The following is a 26,681-nucleotide window of genomic DNA, read 5'->3' on the forward strand; positions in this document are numbered from 1 at the left end:
ATGGTATTCCATAGAGACCTTAGGGAGGAAGCAAGGATGGAGGACACAATATAGAATCATAGAATATCAGAGTTGGAAAGGACCTCAGGAGGTCATCTAGTCCAACTCCCTGCTCAAAGCAGGACCAATTCCCAAATAAATCATCCCAGCCAGGGCTTTGTCAAGCCTGACCTTAAAAACCTCTAAGAGGAGATTCCACCATCTCCCTAGGTAACCCATTCCAGTGCTTCACCACTCTCTTAGTGAAAAAGTTTTTCCTAATATCCAACCTAAACCTCCCCCACTGCAACTTGAGACTGTTACTCCTTGTTCTGTCATCTGCCACCACTGAGAACAGTCTAGATCCATCCTCTTTGGAACCCCCTTTCAGGTAGTTGAAAGCAGCTATCATATCCCCCCTCATTCAAATCTCCCCTCATTCTTTTCTTCTGCAGACTAAACAATCCCAGTTCCCTCAGCCTCTCCTCATAAGTCATGTGCTCCAGCCCTAATCATTTTTGTTGCCCTCCACTGGACTCTTTCCAATTTTTCCACATCCTTCTTGTAATGTAGGACCCAAAACTGGACAGTACTCCAGATGAGGCCTCACCAGTGTCAAATAGAGGGAAATGATCACGTTCCTCGATCTGCTGGCAATTCCCCTAATTATACAGCCCAAAAAGCCATTAGCCTTCTTGGCAACAAGGGCACACCGTTGATTCATATTCAGCTTCTCGTCCACTGTAACCCCTAGGTCCTTTTCTTCAGAACTGCTTCCTAGCCACTCGGTTAGCCACTCGGTAACAGTGAATGGGATTTTTCAGTCCTAAGTGCAGGACTCTGCACTTGTCCTTGTTGAACCTTATCAGGTTTCTTTTGGCCCAGTCCTCTAATTTGTCTAGGTCCCTCAGTATCCTATCCCTACCCTCCAGCGTATCTACCACTCCTCCCAGTTTAGTGTCATCTGCAAACTTGCTTGAGAGTGCAGTCCACGCCATCCTCCAGATCATTAATGAAGATATTGAACAAAACCAGCCTCAGGACCGACCCTTGGGGCACTCCATTTGAAAGCGGCTGCCAACTAGACATGGAGCCGTTGATCACTACCCGTTGAGCCTGAAGATCTAGCCAGCTTTCTATCCATCTTATAGTCCATTCATCCAGCCCATACTTCTTTAACTTGCTGGCAAGAATACTGTGGAAGACCATATCAAAAGCTTTGCTAAAGTCAAGGAATAACACATCCACTGCTTTCCCCTCATCCACAGACCCAGTTATCTCCTCATAGAAGGCAATTAGGTTAGTCAGGCATGACTTGCCCTTGGTGAATCCATGCTGACTGTTCCTGATCACTTTCCTGTCCTCTAAGTGCTTCAGAATTGATTCCTTGAGGACCTGCTCCATGATTTTTCCAGGGACTGAAGTGAGGCTGACTGGCCTGTAGTTCCCCAGATCCTCCTCTTTCCCTTTTTTTAAAGATGGGCACTACATTAGCCTTTTTCCAGTCATCCGGGACCTCCCCTGATCGCCATGAGTTTTCAAAGATAATGGCCAATGGCTCTGCAATCACATCCGCCAACTCCTTTAGCGCCCTTGGATGCAGCGCATCCGGCCCCATGGACTTGTGCTCATCTAATTTTTCTAAATAGTCCCAAACCACTTCCTTCTCCACAGAGGGCTGGTCACCTTCTCCCCATACTGTGCTGCCCAGTGCAGCAGTCTGGGAGCTGACCTTGTTTGTGAAGACAGAGGCAAAAAAAATCACTGAGTACATTAGCTTTTTCCACATCCTCTGTCACTAGGTTGCCTCCTTCATTCAGTAAGGGGCCCACACTTTCCTTGACTTTCTTTTTGTTGCTAACATACTTGAAGAAACGCTTCTTGTTACTCTTATCTCTTGCTAGCTGCAATTCCAAGTGTGATTTGGCCTTCCTGATTTCACTCCTGCATGCCTGAGCAATATTTTTATACTCCTCCCTGGTCATTTGTCCAATCTTCCATTTCTTGTAAGCTTCTTTTTCGCATTTAAGATCAGCAAGTATTTCACTGTTAAGCCAAGCTGGTCGCCGGTCATATTTACTATTCTTTCTATACATTGGGATGTTTTTTTCCTGCAACCTCAATAAGGATTCTTTAAAATACAGCCAGCTTTCTTGGACTCCTAGAAAAATAATTGTCAACTTAATATTAAGTGACACAAATTAGGCATTAACCATGTATTATAGATCAGCCATAAAAACAGATCACCCTTAACTGATAGATATGCCAATGAGACTGATAAAAAATAACTAGTATTAATAGTTAGATCTTTGGGGACCGGTGCCAGCTTGCAATTACCCTGCTCAGTAACAGGGGTACTAGAGTGGTATTTATGATGAACAGGAATTCAGGAGAGAAATGCAGGAAGTAAATATCATCCAGATAATTTACTAATGCCCTTGTTGTGATTTTGTTTCAGAAAAAAATAACCTGCTTTCACTTGTTTTCTAATAAGTCTTTTCAAACTGTAAAATATTCTCTATTATGGAAGCTACCCTTACTAGCAGCAATGATCCTCTTTGTTGGCTAAGATAATTACAAGCCGTTTCAAGCATGCTGTAAAATCACAGAATGTGTGTTGTGTGCATATTTAATGTTTCCTTATGGATAAAAGGCAATTACTAAAGGTCTTAATTCATGCAGTAAAATGAAAAAAAATGTAAACATCTCCTCCCCAGGACTGGATGCAAAAATAACCCCACACAGTGCAAAACTATTCACGCTGTACATATCATTCATGAGAATCTGTAACTAACCTAACATTCTGCTTCTTTCCCAACTAAAACCTTGAACCATTTTCCTTCCAGATGTGAATGTCCATGAAAATGCTTATCAAAAATAGTTGCATTAAATTTAAACACAAATATTTTCCCCTTTCGTGCTGGGTAATTTTAACAACCTGACATTTTGCTTAGTTGCAAAATTCAGCTAAATGGTTACAGTGGTCACCACTGGAAATTCAACGGTTATTCTAGCCACTAAGATATGGTGGTATTTCTCTATGCTTAGACTAGGAAATAGATGTGGGATCAAAGATGCTGTAGCTTGATAGCAGTTGGTAAATATTGCCTTTATAATGGTGACCACTGTTGTCAGGGTTCCCTCTCCATTCTGAACTCTGGGGTACAGATGTGGGGACTCACATGAAAAACTTCCCCAAGGCACAAATCCACTACTGCTGTCACAAACAGGGCCCTTGTTGAAGGCTTAGGAACAGCGATAGGTGTGAAGGCTTGCTTAACCTGGCTGTGGATGACCATTGCCAACCTCTTGGCTAGCTTCACATGGATGGGCAAGTCTTCCCCCAGCAGCATAGGAATGGGATAATCATCAGACTGCAAAAGTCCACATTCCTGACCAGCCCTTGTACTGGACAGGCAACTTGGCTGTAGGCAAGTCAAAAGAATTTGACTTGAAGGGTTGAATCGTCACTTGGGCCTCTGGATTGATGAATTTGAGGTCCACTAAGGATTGGTGGATAGCTGACACTTGTGCTCCAATTCCCTACATGCGATAACCTTCTTCCCACCCACACTCAGTTTCCCTTTGCTCTGAGGGTATCTGGGAGGCATCTGGGCCTGTGGACCTTTGATGTAACCCCCGTGCAATGAACTGCAATCTGTTGGAGTTCTTGGGGCAGTTGGCCTTTACATGCCCCAGCTCATTACATTTAAAACATCATCACTGGGTGAGGTGGGTTGCTGGAGAATGGTATGGTGGGACAATCAGGTGCCTGGGGTTTTCCTTGGGGTGTAGGTGAGTCCTTGGACTGCCCCCAGCGGTATAGTGTGGTCTCGGAGTGTCCCTTCTGGTATCCACCCAAACTGCGACCAGGGTTGTTCCTCTCTGCTATCTCCACCTGTTTTGTTCCAATTTGCCCCACCTCTCTGGTGGTCTCAGACTGCTTGTATGAATCAGCATAAGAAGCAAGACCTTCAAATGAAGCCCACCTGTACTTGTTCAGCAACACTGCAATTCTAAATGAGCACAAGACCAGCTGTTAAAGTGAATGACCCTGAACACAGGCTTGTTCTTGGCAGCACCATAACACATCAGCGGATAGGTTGCAGTTTGCTGAAGACATCTACCCTAAGTAACAAAGATGCTTCTTCCACATTTCTGGTACTTCTGCCAGTCCCAGGCCAGGTGGCTTCTTTCCCTCCCTGGCTGCAAAGTGTCCTCCGAGCTGGCAGGTATTAGTGCTGAGCCCAGGAGGAAAGCGCTTGGCAGCGGGTCAGCACAGAGGGAGCTGGGAACTCTGCAGCCAGGGCTGTGCAGTGGAACACAGGGGCTGGAGCCTCTAGGAGCCCAGGGCAGACCTGGAGCCAGGCAACATCAGGCCCTAGGTAACAGTGCTACCTGGACAGCGGAATCTCCTGTCGGGAGCAGGAGCTGGGCACACGTAGAGGGGAGCTGGTAATTGTTTATGTATCATTGTGAGCTAAGGATAGTATGCGACTCTGGGAGGCTCGGGGGATGGGGTATCACAGTTCCTCCAGGAAATGAAAAAAAAATAGGGAGTGATTAAGGTGAATCACTTAGGTTGTAAACACCTCCAGAGATGCTTGCATGTACAGGTTCAGGCCAGGTTTTCCAGAGAACCAACAGATAAAGAAATAAAATGGCTGGCTTTAAACTGACTCAGGGCTTTCTTTCTGATCCAACAAACAGACAGACTCTTCTATCCATGGGGGACCCCCCAGCCCTTGCAAAAGGGTTGGAAAGACTTTGCCCTACTAGGGCATCCTAAGATTGATGGGTGACCTCTGGTAAGCTTTTAGCATGAATCTAGGAATTTTTTTTTTCCTACACATTTTCTCTGTAGTGCTTTTAACCTCAAGAATAAAAATATGCTTACTTAAAAAGAGCTGTGTGGCAACTTGCAACAACTAGCAATACGCAGTTTATAGCCCTTGGAGAGAAAGTAACATACAGGTGCTGGCCGTTATCCACTGCAAGTCAGTCTGCCTGTTACAGTGAAAGGCAGGGAGTTGTGCTGCCTTAAAACCCTCTGTCAGAGCGGAGTGGGATGTGGTCCCTGCCCAGAGATAGCTGATGGCTAGAGTGCTGAGAACTGACGGGGCACTCCTGGAATCGACCACAGAGTGGGAAAATACAGGTGCAGCTGTGACACACATATTTATTCATCAAGGACAGCAAATATCTCATATGAGAGAAACACAAAGGGGTTAAAACCCTCAAAAAACTAAATCTAAAGAAAGGTAGCCCTGAAACCTAGGTGGATTCAGACTCAGACCATGACCCAAAATATAGAGAGGCAACTTGTTAAACATGGAAGAGAGAGACAGATAAAAGACAGGAACAGAAAAGCCAAGAAATAAAATCATGAAGATGCAGGGTGAATCTGAAGGAGTGTGTGAGAGCAAAGGCATTTTTCAGCCATCTCTACCAACTGAGAAAAAAATACCAAAAATACCTTTTCAATTTATACTTCCAAATGCTATTCGAGAAGAGAGGATAGCTGTCATGAGGAAATGGCGTCAGTAAGTGGGCTCTCCAATTTTTAGTGAGCTCAGTATGGCCTCTCTTAAACTTTAAAAGACCCCCTGAAACTCATGGAAAAGGTATTACAGATTGGAATTGATGCATAAAGAGGAAGGGGAAGAAAGAATATGAATGTGTGTTGATAACAATGAAAAGGGGTGAAGAAGAAGTGGCACCATAGATGTGATTTAAGCCAGGATATATAAAGGAGGAAGGGGTCTGAAATATGGCTCTGAGCAACGGATCCCAACATCTGTTCTTTAAAAAAAAAATGGTGCCACAGCTCCATCCATGGTGGGGAGTCTTGATACCCCAGACGGAATTCACCACACCAGGAGAATGGGCTAATCAGCTGGCTGTATCTGAGACTATAGGGAACCTCCACATTGTAGGGAAAGGTGGAAGGGGGGAATGTTATATCATTAAGAATATTTTGGGAATTTGTGGTGGAGGGGAGAGAGAGCTGGGAAAACAACAAAAACAAAAAACAAAGCCACTATATTATTTTTCTATTACTTTTAACCAATGTGTTGAGAGGGAACTAGAGAAACAAAAACAATGCAGGAGCAGCAGGTTGAGCAGGAATTTTTTTTTGTTAATACCAATCTAAGTAAATAGTATTCATCTTAGAGAAGGTTCAAAAATCATGAGTCAGGCTCATCAAAAATCATGAAGTTAACTTTAAAATCATGAGATTATGTAAAATAATAGATTGGGTGGTCTTTTTATCTGTCTTCTGCTTTTTGGGCCATTAGGGTGTATTAGGGTCACATTCTAAAGATTTCTCCACAGCCACGAGGGCTAGAAACTTACTTTTTTCTCTAAGAGTGAAGGATGAAATCATCACATATCTACATGACTCCAGGAGTTGGGGCTTTAAGAAACATAATCATCATGGAACTCATGACAAAATCATTAGAGTTGGCAATGCTGCCCAGGTCATGCCTTCCCGCAACACATTGCTACGTGACCTGGGGGGAAAACTGCAGAGGTGTTAGTCAGAGGCTCCAGCTGACGGGCAGAAGCACCAATGCAGAAACCTTTGGACATTCAGAGAATGTTCCAGTTTTGATAGGTTTCTCCAACCCTCCCCCTCCTGCTCCCTGATAGTATCTTTACCTCAGCTTTGCTCCACACCTGCCCCTCTTCCCTTACCACTGCCTCACTCTCTTCTCTCCTCCCCCACCCCACCCCCCCATATATAGATGATCCTCTCAAGTAAACCAACCCCCTCAAAAATCCTGGAACTAACATGTTTCCTGCCATCACATAGTTCACTGGGCTGGTATGTTATACCCCTCCCCCATCCTATGGGTATCTTGCCTATTTAGATTGTAAACACTTTGGGACAGGGACTGTCAACTACTGTGTAGATATGTCTACGCTATGGAGACTACACCAGCATAGTGAGTTCAGCGTAGCTATGCCAGCATAACCACATAGTGCAGATGCAGCCTACATTGATAGAAGGGGTTTCTCCACCAGTGTAGGAACACTACCTCCACAAATGAAGTTAGTTACATCAACCTGAAACCCTCTTCCATCAGCACAGCTGCATCTGCTCTAGGGGTTATGTTGGTCAGGGATCTGGAAAAACCCCACAGCTCTGATCAACATAACTCTGCCAGCATAACCCCCAAAGTAGATGCAGCTGTATTGATGGAAGGGGGCTTTGGATTCATGTAGCTAACTTGATTTGAGGAGTAACTCTGCGTTCCTGCAAGAGTGTGTGGGTGGCGGGTGGTTCCCCACACCCTGACCACCATAGCTATGTTAACCAAACTTTTAAGAGTAGACAAAGTCTACATTTGTACAGTACCTAGAAGAGTGGAGACCCATTCTTGGCTGGCCCTTAGGCACCACAACAGTAAACACTATTATTCATAATAATAATCATAGGCCGAGATGGTAAATGCTTGTTGATTAAAGGAGCAATTGGAAAAAATACTAACTTTAGGAAACATCTATCCCTCAGCAGCAGAGGTCAATTGCTCTTTTTCAACAAAAAAAAAAAAAAAAAAAGTCCCCTGACTCTTGGAAGAATTTGGAGAAGAAGACATTGTAACAGTGGATAGGGTCATAGCTGTGCCCTGATCCTAAAGGTAGGCAGATCAGACAGCAAAACAGCTAGAGAAACAGTCAGGCAAGGAGCTAAAACTACTAGTAAGTACACATGATGTGTATGTGACTCCTGAAGATGCCTCACTGAAAATGAAAGATTATTCCTTTTATTCAATTCCACAGCATATACATACACAAACTGATATGCTATTAATTTCCAAATCAATGTTTCATAACACTATTCTGGCTAAACAAGGATGTATGTGCTGGTCTGATTACGCGCCATCTGGCTTCTCAATTGAAACTGAGGGCACAACTAAAACAAACATATGGAGATTAAACATTCCTCTCTTACGTGCTCAGGAGAGAATCCATAAATTAGAGAAGAAATTATACTTCAGAAAACATAACGCATGCCAGGTTTAAAAGAGCACTCTCTGGAACCCAGGAGTAACTTATTAAGTGATTAATCCTATGATATCAAGGTTAGAAAAGAAGAACCTCTTGAGAGAAGTAGAAAGACTTAAAGCTACATCAGACAAAACAATCCCAGAGCATGTACAAGAGACTAATTGAAGCTAGAAGTAAATCAAACCTGCTATAAACTGAAAAGGCAATCAGATTTACAGAATAACAACAGTATTATGAAAAAAGCAACAAAAGTGATAGGCTACTTGCTAATGGACTAAAATATATACAAGATAATAAAAAACAGACCTCCAGTCTGGAAGAAACCAAATCATTAATCATCATCATTTGTAAGTCCAAAGGACATACGTGAGGCATTTACAAATTTCTACTGGAGGCTTTATGCCAGCACATCCCAAACAAATAAAAGATTATAGAATTAATGCAAAGCTCCCTAAAACAGATCAGATAGACCAGGAGCATTTACACCTGATGAAGTTACAGAGATCATTAAATCACTTAACACAGTAAATCTTCAAGCCTGGATGGATTCACCCAGAGTTCAGAGCACAACTGGCAGAGATCTTTAATGAGAAGTGGAAAGAATAAGAGAGCCTCAATACCTGGAGTGAAGCCCAAATAGTAGCAATATCAAAACTTGGAAGAGACCTATCCAGTAGTGATCTCTTTGTTAAATCAAAAAACACTAAGCTTCATGCTTCAGTCTTATCAAATAGATTGAAAAATACTGTGTAGATATATTTTCAGAGCTAAAATAGGTTTTGTGTTAAATAGGCAGTTAGCAGACTACATTCACACAGTTCTAGACCCGATTTTTTTGGGGAGGAAGGGGGAGAGATGATTCAACCAATTTCATCAACCTGACTAATCTATTTCTATTTTTAGATGCTGAAAATATTTTTGGTAGAGTGAACTTTCAAGTTTCTAAAGTGTACTCAAAAAGCATTAAGTTTAAATCCCAAATTGTAATGAAACATGCAGATTTTGTCACATATGGAGGATGTGGTGGGGCGGTGCCCTACCCCGAGAAGAAGGGCTGAACCAGGCCCTAGAGACTGTGCAGATCAGCAGTCAATCAGCCAAGGCCTGGGGAGAGCCAATCAGGGCAGGGAAACAGGCAGCCAATCGGAGTTGGGCTACGTCCTATATAAAGTCTACCTGGCAGAGGAGAAGTCAGTCACTCCTTGGGTACGTCTACACTATGGGATAATTCCGATTTTACATAAACTGGTTTTATAAAACAGATTGTATAAAGTCGAGTGCACGTGGCCACACTAAGCACATTAATTCGGCGGTGTGTGTCCAAGGTCCGAGGCTAGCGTCGATTTCCGGTGTTGCACTGTGGGTAGCTATTCCGTAGCTATCCCATAGTTCCTGCAGTCTCCCCCGCCCCTTAGAATTCTGGGTTGAGAGCCCAGTGACTGATGGGGCAAAAATCATTGCCGTGGGTGGTTCTGGGTAAATGTCATCAGTCATTTCTTCCTCCGGGAAAGCAACGGCAGACAATCATTTTACGCCCTTTTTTCCTGGATTGTCCTGGCAGACGCCATAGCACGGCAACCATGGAGCCTGTTCAGTTTTTTTTTTTTTTTTTCCAGTCACCGTATGTGTACTGGGTGCCACAGACAGAGGCGATACTCCAGCGCTACACAGCAGCATTCATTTGCTTTTGCATGATAGCAGAGATGGTTACCAGTTGTTCTGTACCATCTGCTGCCAGTGTAATTTGGCAATGAGATGACGGTTATCTGTCCTTCTGTGCTGTCTGCTGCTATCATGGGTGCCCCTGGCTGAGATCGGCCAGTGGCGCAAAAGCAAAACTGGGAATGACTCCCCGAGTCAATCCCTCCTTTATGGTTCCTAAAAATAGAGTCAGTCCTGCCTAGAATATGGGGCAAGTGTACTAGAGAACCAGTGTATCACAGAGCACAGCTGCTCCGTGTCAGATCCCACAGAAATGATGAGCTACATGCCATTCATGGGCGGTGCCCCTGCAACAACCCCACCCATTGCTTCCCTACTCCTCCAACCTTCCTGGGCTACCGTGGCGGTGTCCCCCCCATTTGTGTCATGAAGTTATAAAGAATGCAGGAATAATAAACAGTGACTTGTTAGTGAGATAAAATGAGGGGGAGGCAGCCTCCCAGTGCTATGACAGTCCAGGCAGGACATTAAGCAGTGCAGAGGAGAGGAGCCCAGCATGCTGCTGCTATGGTAGTCCAGGCAGTACAGAATCTTTTCTTTACACAGGAAAGGGAGGGGGCTGATGGAGCTCAGCCCCCAGTTGCTATGATGAGGACAGTTACCAGCCGTTCTGTCCCATCTACTGGAAATGACCAGGAATCATTCCTATTTTTACCCAGGAGCCCCTGAGGCCAACCAGGGGTATTCAGCAGTTATCAAGCATGTTGTACTGTCTGCCACCGGGGAGGAAAGAGGAGCGGATACTGCTCTTTACTGCCGCAGCATCACGTCTACCAGCAGCATTCAGTAGACATAGGGTGACATTAAAAAAAGTCAAGAAACGATTTTTTTGCCTTTTCTTTCACATGGTGGGGGGAGGAAGTACATTGACGAACTATTCCCTAAACCACGCCGGACAATGTGTTTGAACCTACAGGCATTGGTAGCTCAGCCAAGAATGCAAATACTTTTCGGAGACTGCTGGGGACTGTGGGATAGCTGGAGTCCTCAGTCCTCCCTTCTTCCCTCCATGAGCATCCATTTGAGTCTCTGGCTTCCCGTTACGCTTTTCACGCAGCACTGTGTAGCCTGTAGATTTTTTTTTCAAATGCTTTGGCATTTCGTCTTCTGTAACAGAGCTCTGATAGAACAGATTAGTTTCCCCATACAGAGATCAGATCCAGTATCTCCCGTACGGTCCATGCTGGAGCTCTTTTTGGATTTGGGACTGTGTTGCCACGCGTGCTGATCAGAGCTCCACGCTGGACAAACACGAAATGAAAATCAAAATTTCACGGGGTTTTTCTTGTTTACCTGGCCACTGCATCCGAGTTGAGATTGCTGTCCAGAGCAGTCACAGTGGTGCACCGTGGGATACCGCCCGGAGGCCAATACCGTCAATTTGCGGCCACACTAACCCTAATCTGATATGGTAATACCGATTTTAGCGCTACTCCTCTCGTTGGGGAGGAGTACAGAAACCGATTTAAAGAGCCCTTTATATCAATATAAAGGGCCTCGTAGTGTGGACGGGTACAGCGTTAAATCGGTTTAACGCTGCTAAAATCAGTTTAAACGCGTAGTGTAGACCAGGCCCTTGACTAGTGAGGGAGAGCAGCACCTTGGACAGAGCAGTGCTGGGCAGGCTTGTGGGGGAGCAGAGCAGAGGTCCGGCCCAGATACCTGCCAGGCTGCAGTCCTTGCTAGAAGGGGTTGAAAAAGTGCATAGAGCCAAAGGGGAAGTGGCCCAGGGAAACAAAGCAGACAAGCGAGGAGAGAAGGACAGAGAGAGGCTGCTGCTAGAGGGTCCCTGGGTCGGGACCCAGAGTACTGGGTGGAACCGGGTTCCCCCCGTTGCCCCCCTTTCATTGCCCCTGACCACCGAGGAGAGGAGCTGACATAGACTCTAGGGTTGTGGTTGGCCACCAAGGCAGAGGCAAACAGAAGGATGGCTGTTAACAACTCCACCTGGAAGGGGGTGAGACCAGAACAGTGGGCACTGCTGGAGGGCAGTGTCCTGAAGTGGATGAAGACTGTCCTGAAGGGAACGCCGCCGAGCAGGGAGCAATGTGAGTCCCAGGGCAGCAGCACAGAGACAATGGGCAAGCTACCAGGCTCCAAGGACGCCCCGGAGCGGTCGAGAGTTAATTCCCAGAGTGACCGGCAGGGGGCGCCAGCGGTGGTGAGTTTAACCCCATCACAGAGAACTTGTCCAAAAATTAAGACATTTTGGAAAGAGGTTGGGGAGTTCAGATAATCCATCAGTGTTTTTGTTTAATTTTCCAAAAAAAAAATCAGTGCTTTATAAGAGATACAAAGGACTGATTACCTGTTTCTTAGCTGCAGCACAAATCACAATCACCAGTTGGTGGAAGTGACACGACTCTCCTAAACCAGTTAACTCATTCCAAAATGCTACGATTCAAATAGCTGACCCAGCATGGCAGAGTTTCACAGACAGAAGAGGGAAAGAGGTTTACCTAGAAACTTGGTTTTTAAATGCCAAGGAAGGGGAAAACTGCTAAACTGCCACCTTCCTTGAATTAATTGACGGAACTGTGAAGCATCACTACAAACATGTTTCTGTAACAATTTCTTGACTCTGCTAACCCAGCATTGGGGGGAGGATAGCTCAGTGGTTTGAGCATTAGTCTGCTAAACTCAGGGTTGTGAGTTCAATCCTTGAGGGGGCCACTTAGGGATCTGAGGCAAAAATCAGTACTTGGTGCTGCTAGTGAAGGCAGGGGGCTGGACTCAATGACCTTTCAAGGTCCCTTCCAGTTCTAGGAGATAAGATATTAATAATTGGAGATATACTTATTAATTTTTAAAAACCAACTGACATATATATCTGTATTCCTTTCCTGAAAGGACAGCAAGAAAATATAAAGTAAAGCCTGGAAAAATGTTTTCCCATGCAGCAATATTGGTAGTCTTTGAATTTGATGGTTAGTTATGACCTATAAAGCCCTACGTGAGGAATTGTCTCACTTCCCAGGCCATACCAACATTGCTGCCATCAGCAGGGGTACATTAGCTGGATCCCCCTTATTATAAAAGAGGGCTGCTTTCAGGACAATCTCGGCAAGGGCTTCAGGAACTCCCTACTCCCCCCACATACAAAATAGCCCAAATCTGGTGACTTTCTGAGCAAGCTGCAAAAGACACCTGTTCAATCAGGTTTTTTTGAGAGGGCTGAGGATTTGCTTCCCACAGCAATGAAGGGCAAAAGGCATTTCCATGGGCACATATACTTTGCGCAACAAACATTCTGCAGCACCTAGTCTCAGAGCCTGGGTCAGTTGACTCGGGCTTGCAGGGCTTGGGCTGAGAGGCTAAAAATTGCTGTGTAGACATACCCTGTATTTGTCTGGCTGGCTGAGTTGCTGTTGAGTTGATTCCTTTAACGCTGCTAGGAATTCACTGTGTTTATTACATTGTTAATGTTGTGTCAGGGCACCTAGGGCCTTGGATATATTTTGTATTGTTTTAAATGTAAATGCATAAATAAAATATTGATGTGGCAGGGGGCTATTAAAGAAATGCATTACTGAATGAATAGTAAACGTTCCATTAAAGGGTTAAACAAAGGCCACTGGGAGAAGTTAAGTGAGTCCTGACCGCATTGGAGTTAACCACATTCACAGCTCAACACTGGTCCACCTTTTGTGGCAAAAAGGAGAAGACTCTTTCAAAAAGTGTAATCTAATGAAATGGCTCCTTCTTTCACCACTGTTTTTACCACAACTAGTGGTAACTTGGGCCTTGTCTAATGGAAAAATGCATCAGTTTAACTAAATCGATTTCAAACTCTGTCTAGTTAAAAGAGCGCAGTCCCCAAATATATACATACATGAAGCAATTTAGCCCTTGCTTATATTGATTTAGCTTGCATTGGTAAATTAACATACGGATTTAAACAGATTTGATATAATCAAAGGTAAAACCAATTGGAGTCTACAACAGAGGCTTGCCCCAATTTAACTAGATTTTAAAACTGACTTATTTAAACCAGTGTACATATTAAGGCCTTACTGTGTATAATTAGTCCTATTGGTTTCAGGGGTGACCTTTTGCAGAGGAAAGAACCACATCACGTCAGTGATGGGGGGGAAAATCTGATCTTCTATTAGAAAGACAATCCTAAACAGATTGGCAAGGAGGAGAGGGAAGCAAAATTATTTAGAACCAAAGATAGTCCTAGCCAAAAGCATGCTCAGCATGGAGAACTGAAGGAGAGATGATGGTGGAATAGGTTTGGCTTTGAGCGGGGACCAGGGTTTTTCTATGCACCAGAAATGTGTGCGCCTGGGAAACAGGCTGACAGCCTAGTTCAGGGAGAATCAGAACTCAGTACATATTGTGAGTAAATCATTCTAAGAAGTGGTGTCCTGTGGGTATGACTGTACTTCCTTCTCTCTTAACAAGTAATCAGCCCACTTCAGAAATGCCAAACTCTCCTCCAAGTTCCTAGAATCATGGACACTCTTTTTTATTTGTTTAAAATAGTTTGTGTATCATCACAAATGGAGTTGTGCTTTATTTCTGAGCAGTCACTCAGATTCCTTTATAGTTTTTTTATTTGCAGATGGCAGTGAACAGGTATAAACCTGTAAACAGGTAAAACTTTTATATTTTCAGTAACCAGTGCAGATGACTGCTAGCTTGGTGTTACGGTTTCTTCCCTCTTCTTTTTAATGTGCTCAAAAGTTGATAGCTAATATGTAAGTACTTGGAATGCCTCTTTAAATTAATTGCTGCAGTCCTTATGGGAACTGCATATTTTGAACCCAGACCTCCATTGATATGCACCTATTTTAGATTTCCAAATACTGCAGCATCCGGCCTTTTACAGTCTGTAAATTAAAGAAAGATCCATGGAGAAAAATGTCTTTGATATTGTATACTCGCGAAGCTACAACTTTCTTTCCCGAATCAAGTACTCTCTCTCTCTTTCTCTTTCTCTCTCTCACACACACACACACACACCATCTAGTACAATGATTTGGGACAACATCTGAATTGAATGAGATTAAACAATTAGTACAAGAAACTTTAGACAATATGGGATTAATTTCTTTCAGCAAAAACCACAGTCTATAACAGGGTGGATTGATTTCAATTACAGCAATTTAAATCACCAGTTTTAACCAGGATTTAAATCAGTAAGCAGAAACCTTGATTAAAAGTATCCATTTTAATGTTGTTTTGCATTTGCACACTCGTTATTTTCCAAAAGAAAGGTTGATTCTCACTGGTTGGTAACCACTAAAATGTTGACTTGCAACTAAATATAGCCGTTATACTAAACGTGGAATTTTTTGCTGACTAGGAGGATATATTTATTTAAGGTATTATATAGCTTAATATACATTTATTCAAATTCTTAATATTTACATTTTTAATGCTATGGAGTGTTGGATAAATTTTTTAATTACTAGATTATTAATTTTTGCTTAGTATTTATATCAAGCTCTCTTTAAATGAAAATTGGAATTAAATTAAAAATGCACTGAATCTGCTTTTTTATAATTGTTTTTATTAGTTAAATGAAGTTACCTTAAATGTTCTGTATACAATAACAAAAAAAATTTAATAAACCATGTTTTGCATTTAAAATTGATTATTAAAAAACAGAAGTAGTATATCCTGGCCATGATGAGGCTCTCAGGTGCTACAATAATACAAATAATAAATAATAAAAATAACTATTATTTGTAGTTAATGAACTGATTGTTTCTAGTCACTATGTCCTTCAGGATTTTAGAACTAGTAGATCCCATCCTCTCAAACCTCATTTTTATTCCTAGAATGTGAGAGGAAAATAATCTTTCCTTTTTTTCCCAATTTCAAATCAGTTTCTTATCTTTGAATGAACTAGTCATTGAACTGAACTAGTTGAATAAACTGAAAAGAAGAAAATACATGCTATTGCTGTCAAAAGATGGTTTAGCACCTCAACAAACTTTGGATCCAGGTGCTTAATCTGTGACTTGGATCAGTACAGTGGTTTGACTTCCTTTAAAACTTCATCAGCAAACATGCGCTGCATAATATTTTTTATTTAAATTAAATGATTTTAGGCCTTAACACAAATAGTTTATTGTTTCAATTTTAAACAAGTTTATTTTAAAAATGAAAAATGTATTTACATTTAAAAATCCAATTTAATTTTTTTTAATCTTGTTTCCAATCAATTTTTATCCACTCTGGTCTATATCTTGGCATTACAAAGTTAATGTTCAGTAATGAGAGGTTACCACAAGATGGATGTGGAACAAAGACAGATTTACTACTAAAATGACATTATCCTTCCTAAAGGAGGAACAGTTGGGAGATATGGCTATTGTATATTTATTCATTTATGACCTTCTCTTAGTTGACATACACTCCTTGTCACACCTGTGCTGTCCTCCACCATTCCCTACTTTGGGAAGAGCCAAGGCTCTTTTCTTTACCTGCTTAACATGGTGGTCAAAGAGGGATTTGTGCCAGATGGTCTCTTGCCACCATTAGATTTTCCCTCTCTATTTTTTCATCCATAGGGCACACACTGGAATTAGCAGTATTGTTTCTATAGAGTAATTCTTCAAAGTAGTGGGTAAGGAGTTTGTAAATTGTAATTCCAGGGACTACATTTGAAAAATCTGACTAAAGTTTGCAGATAAAAATCCATGAATTACACACAATAAGAATTACATTGTCCCACAATTAAAGTATGTGGAGCAGCTTTTGATGATCAAAACTCTGTTACCTATCCCCAATTGAAAACAAATGGGGATATTTAAATGTAGTAATAGCAATACTCAGCATTGATTGTTTAAAGTACTGTGCCGATTTAACTCATCCCAACACCACCCCTGTGAGGAGAGTAAGTATTATAATCCTTGTTTTGCATATAGGGAAACAGACACAAAGGAGAAGTGCCTTGTGTGAGGTCACTCAGCGAGTCAATGGCAGAGCTGAGTATTGCATTCTAATCTCAAACTATATCATTTGGGGAGACCAATATGTCTGCCCCTGCCTTACTGCTGTCAACCTCACTACTACTGGGAATCTCCTATCTCAAACATTCTAGTCGGGACATATTTTATATATATATATATTATATATATATATATATCCTAAAAGCTCTCTGAAATCACATGCACACTGCTAACTTCAAAAGGAGTCCCCTATCTGCAAAGCTATTGCATGTGACATGAGGCCTCTCCAAAATTCACAGCAGGGAAAACCCCTATCGTTAAGTAGACATGGGAAGGAAACCTGTTAAGGTTGATCATTGCTCTTATACTACTTCTGAAGACCTTTCTTCTTCTCCCTCTGAAATAGCTCTTTAAACTTGCTAATTTAAAATAAAATATAAAAGAGCACAGAGCATAGCGAAATCCAGAGTAAAAAGAATGAGAAATGTCACAATATCACCTACAGAGCTCCACAAACATTAATTCATCTTCCTAATGCCCTTAGGAGGAAGATAAGTATTGTTGTTATTCCATGGAGAAAAGAGAGAATGTTTACAGTGAAGTCTCAGAGTGTGCAGACAGTTCATGTAGACATACCCAAGCTACCTTTAATGTACCTTGCTCAGGTACTGGAGCAGTGAAACTCAGGAGTTTCTGGCTTGACTCTGCTAAGATCACTAGACGCATACAAATTTACCGTAAAATGTTTCTTACAGAATAGTGAAGACATAGAGCCAGTCACGTAAGATTTGCTGCATGTGTTTGTTTTTTAAAAGTGCCTTTATATTTTTAAGGTACTGTGGTCCACTTATCCTGGGAGTGAAGTTACCATGACAGCCAGTCATAATGTTTCATGATAATTGCAAGCACTTCAGCGGCAGGTGTCTTCTCTTTCCCCTCCTTTCTGAAATATTGTGGTGTTTATTTTACTTTGATATTTTTGGAAGGAGCAATAAAAATACCTAATGGGTGTATAGTGCTATTTCTTTACACATGAGACCAGTTTCTCCATTTTACAGGTGGGGAAACTGAGGCAGAGAACTGTACGGTAACTTGACCAAGGTCATGCTGCCTCCCTAGAGTAGGAATAAGTTAGAAGTTTGTTACCAGGACTAGTAGAATTTTAACTTCCTCTTACACCAGGGTGTCCAACTCTCATGATTTCATCACGAGTCTGGCATATTTAGTTTGTTTCTTAAAGTTCCTGTCGGCAAGTGACTAGAGGGGAATCTCAGCTTTGTTTTTTTTTTGTTTTTTTTTTTTTTAAGAAACTTCTAGCCCTCTTGGTTGCAGAGACAAGCTTGACAATATGACCTAACTGCCCCTAAATGTTCTAAAGGCAAATAAAAAGTACCTCTGGTGGTTTTTAAGTGTAATGACCTTTAAGACAGTCTCTTGCTTTTTGGGGACCTGACTCATGATTTTTGAATGCTTGAGGTAGAAATTCCAGGAAGCACAACTGAAGGAAATGTAAGATTGATGTAAAAATGAGGGAGATGGGGGAAGACAGTCTATAAGAAGAGTACATTTGGAACACACTGTATACTTACATTTGGTGCATTTCTCACTTGTAAGAGGGAAACTTCACAGACCTATCTTGAGCATTTACTTCCAGCCTGGTTGGTCATTTGTATAAATGTAACAAAGAGGCAAACCCAAACAGTCACAGGAACAAAGGATACTATATTAGCATGAATAGAACCTGCTTATTCCCTGAGGTGTTTTTATGCTAACAGAAATAAGTTATCTCCTCCTGACAGCAGTTTTTTACATTCAATGAGATCAGCAAAAATGGATCATGTACAGTGCCTCAAATACAAATAGCACAATGAGGTTTCTGATATTAGAGAGGAGCAATCTTTGTTATAATTATATGGGGCACCTTCTTGTAGATAGATGTAAGAAGATGGTTTCAATGTACAAAAACAACTGTGCACCATTTTTTCAGCAGGGAGAAACAGCTGAAAAAGCAACAATTCGTTCCTCAACCTTCCAGCATTAGCAACTGGGAGAGAATAAATTATACAGGCATTGGCTCATATACCTTGTTTTCTGAAATTTTTCATAACAATCTGGAAGCTGTGCAACTGAAGGCAAGTGAGACATGGAAATATTGCATTTCTTCCCAAAAATATAATGCAGAGAGCAAAGAAGCCAGACAGAAATGAGTATAGGACACATACTGAATGCAAAGCTAATAATTAGCAATAGAGACTTTTCAGTTATCATTTCTGTCACAGTGAACTGGATAACTGACTCTAAAGCAGTAAACATGGTTAAAGCAAACACTGCCACAAAGAAAACACATCTAAGACTAATTCTCTTGAAATTTCTGTTACATACATTACGAGATTAGGGTATAACAGCTGCAAAGCTTGGCATACATGGAATAGACTCAAATATATCATGGTGTTGTGACGCTTTTACTTAGAACATGGCATAAGAGACAAGGTGTCTGCTCTCTATAGGGGGGACAGGATTACATGCGTACAAACACAGCATGTTGTATAACATCTTTTTGTACGTGTGCTTGCATAAATATACCTATATACACACATTTCCACTCTCCTCCACATGATCTGAAATAGATTGTGACACACGTATAAAATGATATTCATACATTTTCTAGTGATGTATATAGGATTTTCAGTCACAAAGTTAAGAAGTACACTCGTGTGTGTGTGTGTGTGTATGTGTGTGTGTGTGTGTGTATAAACCATGTAACCTTACACACATAGGCAAAGTGGGTGCCATTCAAAGCATTATTTTTTTCAGTTCATAAACCTTTCAAGGATTATTTCTGATGGTTGTTTTTGTCACACTGACTGACTGTGGTGACAGCCCTATTAGCACATAAATCCAGTCCCAAGTGTACAATTTACAGATTTTTAAATTGTTTTGATGAGTATGCGGGTATTTTATTTAAAGCGAAGCCTTAAAAAAAAAAATCTATCAAGCCATAATCATGAATCGTGCTCAATTCTAGTTGTGCAAGTTACCTTGTAGCCACATGAAAAGCAAATTAATGGGACAAAATTTTGCCATTACACATTCTGAGGTGGAGGAATAAAAGTGTAAATAGTTGCATCTTGACACAAAATACAGTCTAAGCATTTATAACGGCTTCATTGGGTCACCTAAACCAGCATTTTCCAGCTCTGTGTTGCACATTTGTCACAGAATTTTTCAGATTTCTTGTCTGAAAGTATCACTATTTTACCACAACCACAAAACCTGAAGTCCTGAAAACCTGAACATCTTAGGCTCCAGCATTTTAAGTTATTTAATTTCCAGGTATCAACTCTGAACTGAAACAGACAAGCAAATGCCTCTTGTCATAGGTCTGTATGAACAATTGTCTCATTCCTCATTGTATTTCAAACTAATTATCAAAGTGTTTGCTGAAAAAGTCCAGGAGATATCTGTATGGAAATAGCTAACAATTCTCCCCACATTGAATAATAAAATAATTATCTTGTGCTGCCCTGGTGGAAAAAAACTCGCTTTCTGCGAGAATAGATAAATGAAACAAACATTCTAATTTTCAAAGCAACATCGAGTCTAACAGAAAAAGTCATGCCTATATAATTAGAAGACCTGTATTCCTAAAGTATCATTCAGATTTTAAAGACAGTAATAGGAGATCACAGATTCAGTTTCTATTTGCTTTGCCTTGCTTATCAATACCAGAAAGAAGCAAGGTAAAAAAATTAAGACATACAATACCTGTCATAACTCCATCTACTGTACGACATTGTCCTGTTGCTACTGACACCATCCATTCTCTGGGTGTCAGCTGCAGCACTTCTATTATCACTTGCTTCTCCTGCACAGAGCCACTGATTGTCTGTGCAGGAGGGATGGACAAGAAGGTTGTTTTAAAAATAAGACACCTGTCTCTGAAAACCAACCAACGGCAAGGATGCTGAATGATACCTACAGCCATGCAAGATGGGACCAGAATTAAATGCACAGCCACTGATTCAGTTGGGACTCTCAATCTAAGGAATGTACCATTGTATTTTCAGGAGGTGGGGATTGCTCTCAGGCTTTAGTTTATGTTCTGTGCAAACAACAGGAGGATGCTTTCAGCAGGTTGTTAGGCATAGCTGTGTTCAGGTGAAAGCAATGTAATGGTGCTAAGCTGCTTTAAAGATATTCTGTAAACAGGGATGAGTAGAAGTGGTTCATGTACTTCCTGCTAAAGCACAATTTCTTTTTTATTTATGGTTTCCACAGATACAACTCCATCTTTCTGACATCACCCTTCCTCTGTCCAATAGCCTAATCCCTGCGTCTTTCAAACATTATCCTTCAAACAGACAATAAAAAAAACCTCTACATACAGAAGTACAGACCTCAAGCCACACAGACATCATTCAGCGTGACAGCTTTGCAAAGATCACCACCCCTTCATCACAGGAAGAGCCCACTTAAACATACCTAAGCATGACTGTCTGATCTGTTTCAGATGACGAGAGCTGGTTTATAGGGTCCAAATCCAAAGTCCATTGAGATCAAAGGGATCAGGCTTTTGCTCAGCATGCATCAGCTTTCTTCATTCTGGGACTATAGTGGAAATTCTTTAAAATGTGTGGCATGTTACACCTCAGTCACTTGTTTCATACAGTCTAAGCGTACTAGGCAGAAGGCAGATCTTCCCATGTTTCCTACGGGACAGTCAGCACATTTGTAGAAGTCTGCTGCGACTGCCTCAGGAAGGGAAAAGATTCCATGCCACCATGAGATTCCACTTCGCAAACGAATAACATTTATTACAATGGGGGAGCTGAAGTCCCCAGTTTCAGAACGCAGTAATTTGCTTCAGGAAGCTGTCACTTCTGAAAGTGAGCCCTGTCATTTAGGGGTGTCTCACTCCCCCCACCAGCTTGCTGACTAAAGCTAAGTCATTGCAAGGAGCTGAGATCAGGCTGGCCTGGCTCACACATCACTCATCAGGAATAACTGTGTACAATGAACCCTCCAGATGGCTTTTCCAAGCAGAAAGAGCATTTCTTCCCACCCCTTCAGAATAGTTTGTAGTGCCAACATTAATGACGCTGTCCATAAAGCTGGATTTCAGTAACAAAAATGAGTTGGCAACAAACATCTTAAAATGCCGTTCAGCTCTGAGTAGAGGCAGCCTTTGAGGCCTGCAAAGGCTATGAAATCAACTTCTTTCACCCCAAGGTTTCAGGACCCTAGAAATGGCAGGGATGTTCCAAGTTTCCATACCAACAGAAGACAGTCTGTAGTCATTGCCTACGGGCACAGCCTTGGAAACAAACTCATTGTTAGGAAAGTTTGTCTGTGAATCTTTGTGAATATTCTGTGATCTCCAGAATGTCCAGGGTGGCCTGTGGGACCCATGAAACATATTGCCAAAAGTCCCTTGATTTTTGAAGAACCACAGGGCTGATTCACAGCTGTGGGTAGCTGTCATGGTATAATTCCCCACTCTGAACCTTAGCGTCCAAAAGATGGGGTACCAGCATGAATTCCTCTAAGCTCAATTACCAGCTAAGAACCTGTAGCGCTGCCACCAACCAGGAATGTCAGTGCCTGGTACACTCTGGTCCCCACAAAACCTTGCCCAGGGATCCCCAAGACCCAGACCCTCTGGATCTTAACACAAGGAAAGTAAACCCTTTCCCTCACCGTTGCCTCTCCCAGGCTTCCCCTCCCTGGGTTACCCTGGAAGATCACTGTGTGATTCAAACTCCTTGATCACAAAACAGAGAGGACAATTCACCTTCCTCTCTCCTTCTCTTTCCCCCTCCCAGACTCTTCCTGAGAGAAAGTAATCCTGGCACAGGGAGAAATCAGCCTCTCTCTCCCTCTTCCCTCCTTTCTCCCCACCAATTCCCTGGTGAATCCAGACCCCATCCCCTGGGGTCTCACCAGAATAAAAAAAAACAAACAATCAGGTTCTTAAACAAGAAAAACTTTTAATTAAAGAAAGAAAAACAGTAAAAATTATCTTTGTAAATTAAAAAAAAAATGGAATAGGTACAGGGTCGTTCAGCTATAGACACTGGGAATACCCTCTCAGCCTAAGTATACAAGTACAAATTAAAATCTTTTCAGCAAAATACCAATTTGAACTCCTTTCAGCCAAATACACATTTGAATTTCTTCCAACCAAATACACATTTGCAAATAAAGAAAACAAACATAAGCCTAACTCGCTTTATCTACCTAGAACTCACTATTTTGAACTTATAAGAACCTGTATCAGGGAGATTGGAGAGAAACCTGATTGCACATCTGGTCCCTCTGAGTCCCCAGAGTGAACAACAACCAAAACTAACAGCACAGCACAAAAACTTCCCTCCCTCAAGATTTGAAAGTATCCTGTCCTCTGATTGGTCCTCTGGTCAGGTGACAGCCAGGCTCACTGTTCTTGTTAATCCCTTCCAGGCAAAGAAATATAAAGTACTTCTGTGCTATTAACTTTTCTTATCTGTTTATGACAGTAGCAGTGACACCCAGATCACCAATGATAACTGAAGGGCGAGTGGGGCCAGGCCACTGCAAGCTTCCTCCCCATTAAGCTGGCTCCTCTGCTAAGCAGTTAGCATGGTTTGTAGCCACAATTTATGAGGGGCCAGCATTGTCTGTGGACTAAGTATGGGGCTGGAAGAAAGACTTCATGCATTTCAGTTCCAGTTCCGACTTCCTCTGTGACACTTTGAGGGTTCACCCAGACCAGTAAGGGTTGTATCACTGCCTGCCCTGTCACCCTGGCTGCCTCTGTGCTGTGCAGCTTTGGCTCAGAGCCCTGACACCAGCAACCTACTCCCAGCACAAATGGCCTCGCCCTGCCTTCCACCAGCCCAGTTCTTCCTTGCAGGGTGACTGCAACAGCCCTTCTGTTCCTGAGGCTCCTCAAAAATGGTCTCCCTTGCAGTGTCCGGTTCCTCTTACTGGATACTCACAGAGTAGCACCAAGTTTGCTGCCTCCAAAGAGCCAGTGCACACAACAGCTTGTTAGCTCAGCTAGGGTTTTATTCTCCACCTTCATACACAGCACTGTGAGGATTCATAGTAAAACAGAATAATAATATTATAAAGATTTTTTATTAACAAAGAACATAGATTTAAGTGATTTTGAGTGAGAGAGATATGGAAGGGCTACAAACAAAACAAAAAACATGCTTTCTAGTTTCTATAAAGATATAGCTTTGCTTAACAGTTTCTTACTTGCATCAAGTTGTTAGCAATCTCCAGCATGACAGGTTGTTGTAACCAGGATCCAGCCCTCACAGTGCTGGTTTCTTTGTTCCCTTGGGAGATGGATGACTTGAATGTCTCTTTGCCTCCCTTATATTACACCAATGTTCACAGTCTCCATTTCAAGAGCCAGGAAGGTTTCCTGGGGTGCATACTGCACCACTCATCATGATTTTAAAGCAGTCATTCTTCCTCCAACTATTTGCTAGCTTGATGGCTTTATCTTACTTTATTTTTCATTGTCTTCCACTCTCAAACTGGTTGGACAAATGCACACACATAGGAATGGTCAACAGAGGACGGATCGCTTATGATTACCTGTTCTAGTTTATTCCCTCTGAAGTACTGGCACTGACCACTGTCGGAAGACAGGACACTGGGCTAGATGGACCTTTGGGCTGACCCAGTTCTAATGTTGGAAAACCTGGTATGTCTTCTGTTTGTTTACAGACTACAAAACATATCAGCGAATATCCATAATTTCTCACACACTGTTGTTACATGGTTCTGTGACATTAATGACCAGCATGTTAGTAGTTTTCAAATGGTATATTACAAGACACCTTGTAAATGAATATCATGCTAACAGTGTGTTGGGGCAATAAGTAACTCAGATCAGGCCTGACACACAGGATGGTGTACCCCCTGCCAGTTTACACTGAGGAGTTTCCAGGGCCTAGTCACACCACCCAACCTTTCTCTCTTTGTTTCCCCATCTGTAAAATTAGGATATTAGGATCCATGTAGAGCCATGTATCATAACCTTAGTCCCAGATTTGGACCTTAGCGTCCAAAATATGGGGGTTAGCATGAAAACCTCCAAGCTTAGCTACCAGCTTGGACCTGGTACTTGCTGCCACCACCCAAAAAATTAGAGTGTTTTGGGGCACTCTGGTCCCCCTGAAAAGCCTTCCCTGTGGACCCCAAGACCCAAATCCCTTGAGTCTCACAACAAAGGGAAATAATCCTTTTTCCCTTCCCCCCTCCAGGTGCTCCTGGAGAGATACACAGACACACGCTCTGTGAATCCAAACAGAGTGACTCCCCCTCTCCGTTCCCAGTCCTGGAAACAAAAAGCACTTTCCTCTTCACCCAGAGGGAATGCAAAATCAGGCTAACAAATTCAACACACACAGATCTCCCCTGATTTCTTCCTCCCACCAATTCCCTGGTGAGTACAGACTCAATTTCCCTGAAGTAAAGAAAAACTCCAACAGGTCTTAAAAGAAAGCTTTATATAAAAAGAAAGAAAAATACATACAAATGGTCTCTCTGTATTAAGGTGACGAAATACAGGGTCAATTGCTTAAAAGAATATTGAACAAACAGCCTTATTCAAAAAGAATACAAATCAAAGCACTCCAGCACTTATATTCATGCAAATACCAAAGAAAAGAAACCATATAACTTACTATCTGATCTCTTTGTCCTTACACTTAGAAACAGAAGATTAAAAAGTAGAAACTACTTCTCCAAAGCTCAGAGAAAGCAGGCAGACAGAAAACAAAGACTCAGACACAAACTTCCCTCCACCCAAAGTTGAAAAAATCCGGTTTCCTGATTGGTCCTCTGGTCAGGTGCTTCAGGTGAAAGAGACATTAACCCTTAGCTATCTGTTTATGACACCATGCACAGATACAAAATTTATATCTGGATCCAAACCGTGATCCACAAAAATGGTCCACAGATATAAAGTGAATATCCACAGATTTGCATGGCTCTAGATATAAAATTTGGATCCAATTCTATCCACTGTGCACCCAGAAGCTTGCACTGCTACTGCCCACATCACATCTGTGAATAAATAGAGACTGTTCATGAGCTACTGAGCCAGTTCCTTGAGTTGGAATGAAAATCAGAGGCAATAGGACTGGAGATTTATCTTCCCTTGCTGCAGAGTTAATTCTTGCTCTTCCTGTCATTCTGCTGGACAACGTTTCCATGGGGAAGTCAAACATATCTCACACCCACAGAACATGGGACCCTTCCCATTTACCAATGGGGGAAGAGGCAAGGTGACCAGGAGGACCCCCGACATGCTGAAGTTATGAGCCCTAGATTAAGAAGCCCTTCTCCAAATCAATATGTATGCAGTCTGTGGTGCTCATTTATTCATAATAAACAAACTCATTACTTATACCACTGGAGAGATCCTTAACCTTTAGCTAATTTTTAAAGGTATCCTTTAAAAAGTAGAGGTTAAATCCTAATGAGAAAAATAGTAAGGAACATAAACTCTGGCAAATGAAGTGTAAAAATATAATTAGGGAGGGCTGTAAATGAGGTGGCACCGGGGCTCGACCCTCTCTGGGGAGGAGGGGAGCCACGCCGGCCCACTCTGCTCCAGTTGGCCCGGGAAGTTAGCCGGCAGTCCTTGTGGTACTTGTCCACCAGACGGGCAAGGGGCTCAGGCCCTCCGGCAGGGCTGAGCCGTAACAACTGCAAGGCGCCGGTTCCTATGTCAGGACAGATAGCAACACAGAATCAGTAAGCTCAGGCCTGGGTCATGGCTGAGCAATGGTAATAGTTTAAGGCCCAACCGTTGGTCAGGGTGGGGCAGCAAAACACTGAGTCAATAGGCTCAGGCCTTGGTCAGGGCTGAGCAACAGTAGCATTTTAAAGGCCCAGCCCTTGGTCAGGGCGGGCAGCAAATGCTGAATCAGTAACAACAGTTATCAGCCTCCTCAGGCCAGGGAGAGGGGCAGTCTGCCACCCCGGAATGAGGTGGCAGGGGGGACGCAGGCCCTCCCACTCCACTGCATCCCAGCCCGGGGCCCTAACAGTGGC

The 26,681-nt window shown here is 42.3% G+C and overlaps 1 protein-coding gene across 4 annotated transcripts in view; it reads right to left on the reverse strand.

Moving 5' to 3' along the window:
- Positions 1-20,523, reverse strand: part of TUB (TUB bipartite transcription factor) — a 296,542-nt gene extending 276,019 nt beyond the window's left edge. For all 4 annotated transcript variants that reach the window (XM_030560445.1, XM_030560442.1, XM_030560444.1 and 1 more), the window contains exon 1: positions 20,388-20,523. In XM_030560445.1, coding sequence (XP_030416305.1) covers positions 20,388-20,443 — 56 coding nt within the window. In that variant the 5' untranslated portion in view covers positions 20,444-20,523. The remainder of the gene's footprint in view (positions 1-20,387) is intronic.
- Positions 20,524-26,681: the final 6,158 nt, after the last annotated feature.

Source organism: Gopherus evgoodei, chromosome 4 (assembly GCF_007399415.2).
Source record: "Gopherus evgoodei ecotype Sinaloan lineage chromosome 4, rGopEvg1_v1.p, whole genome shotgun sequence".
In the NCBI taxonomy this organism is placed as follows: Eukaryota; Metazoa; Chordata; order Testudines; family Testudinidae; genus Gopherus; species Gopherus evgoodei.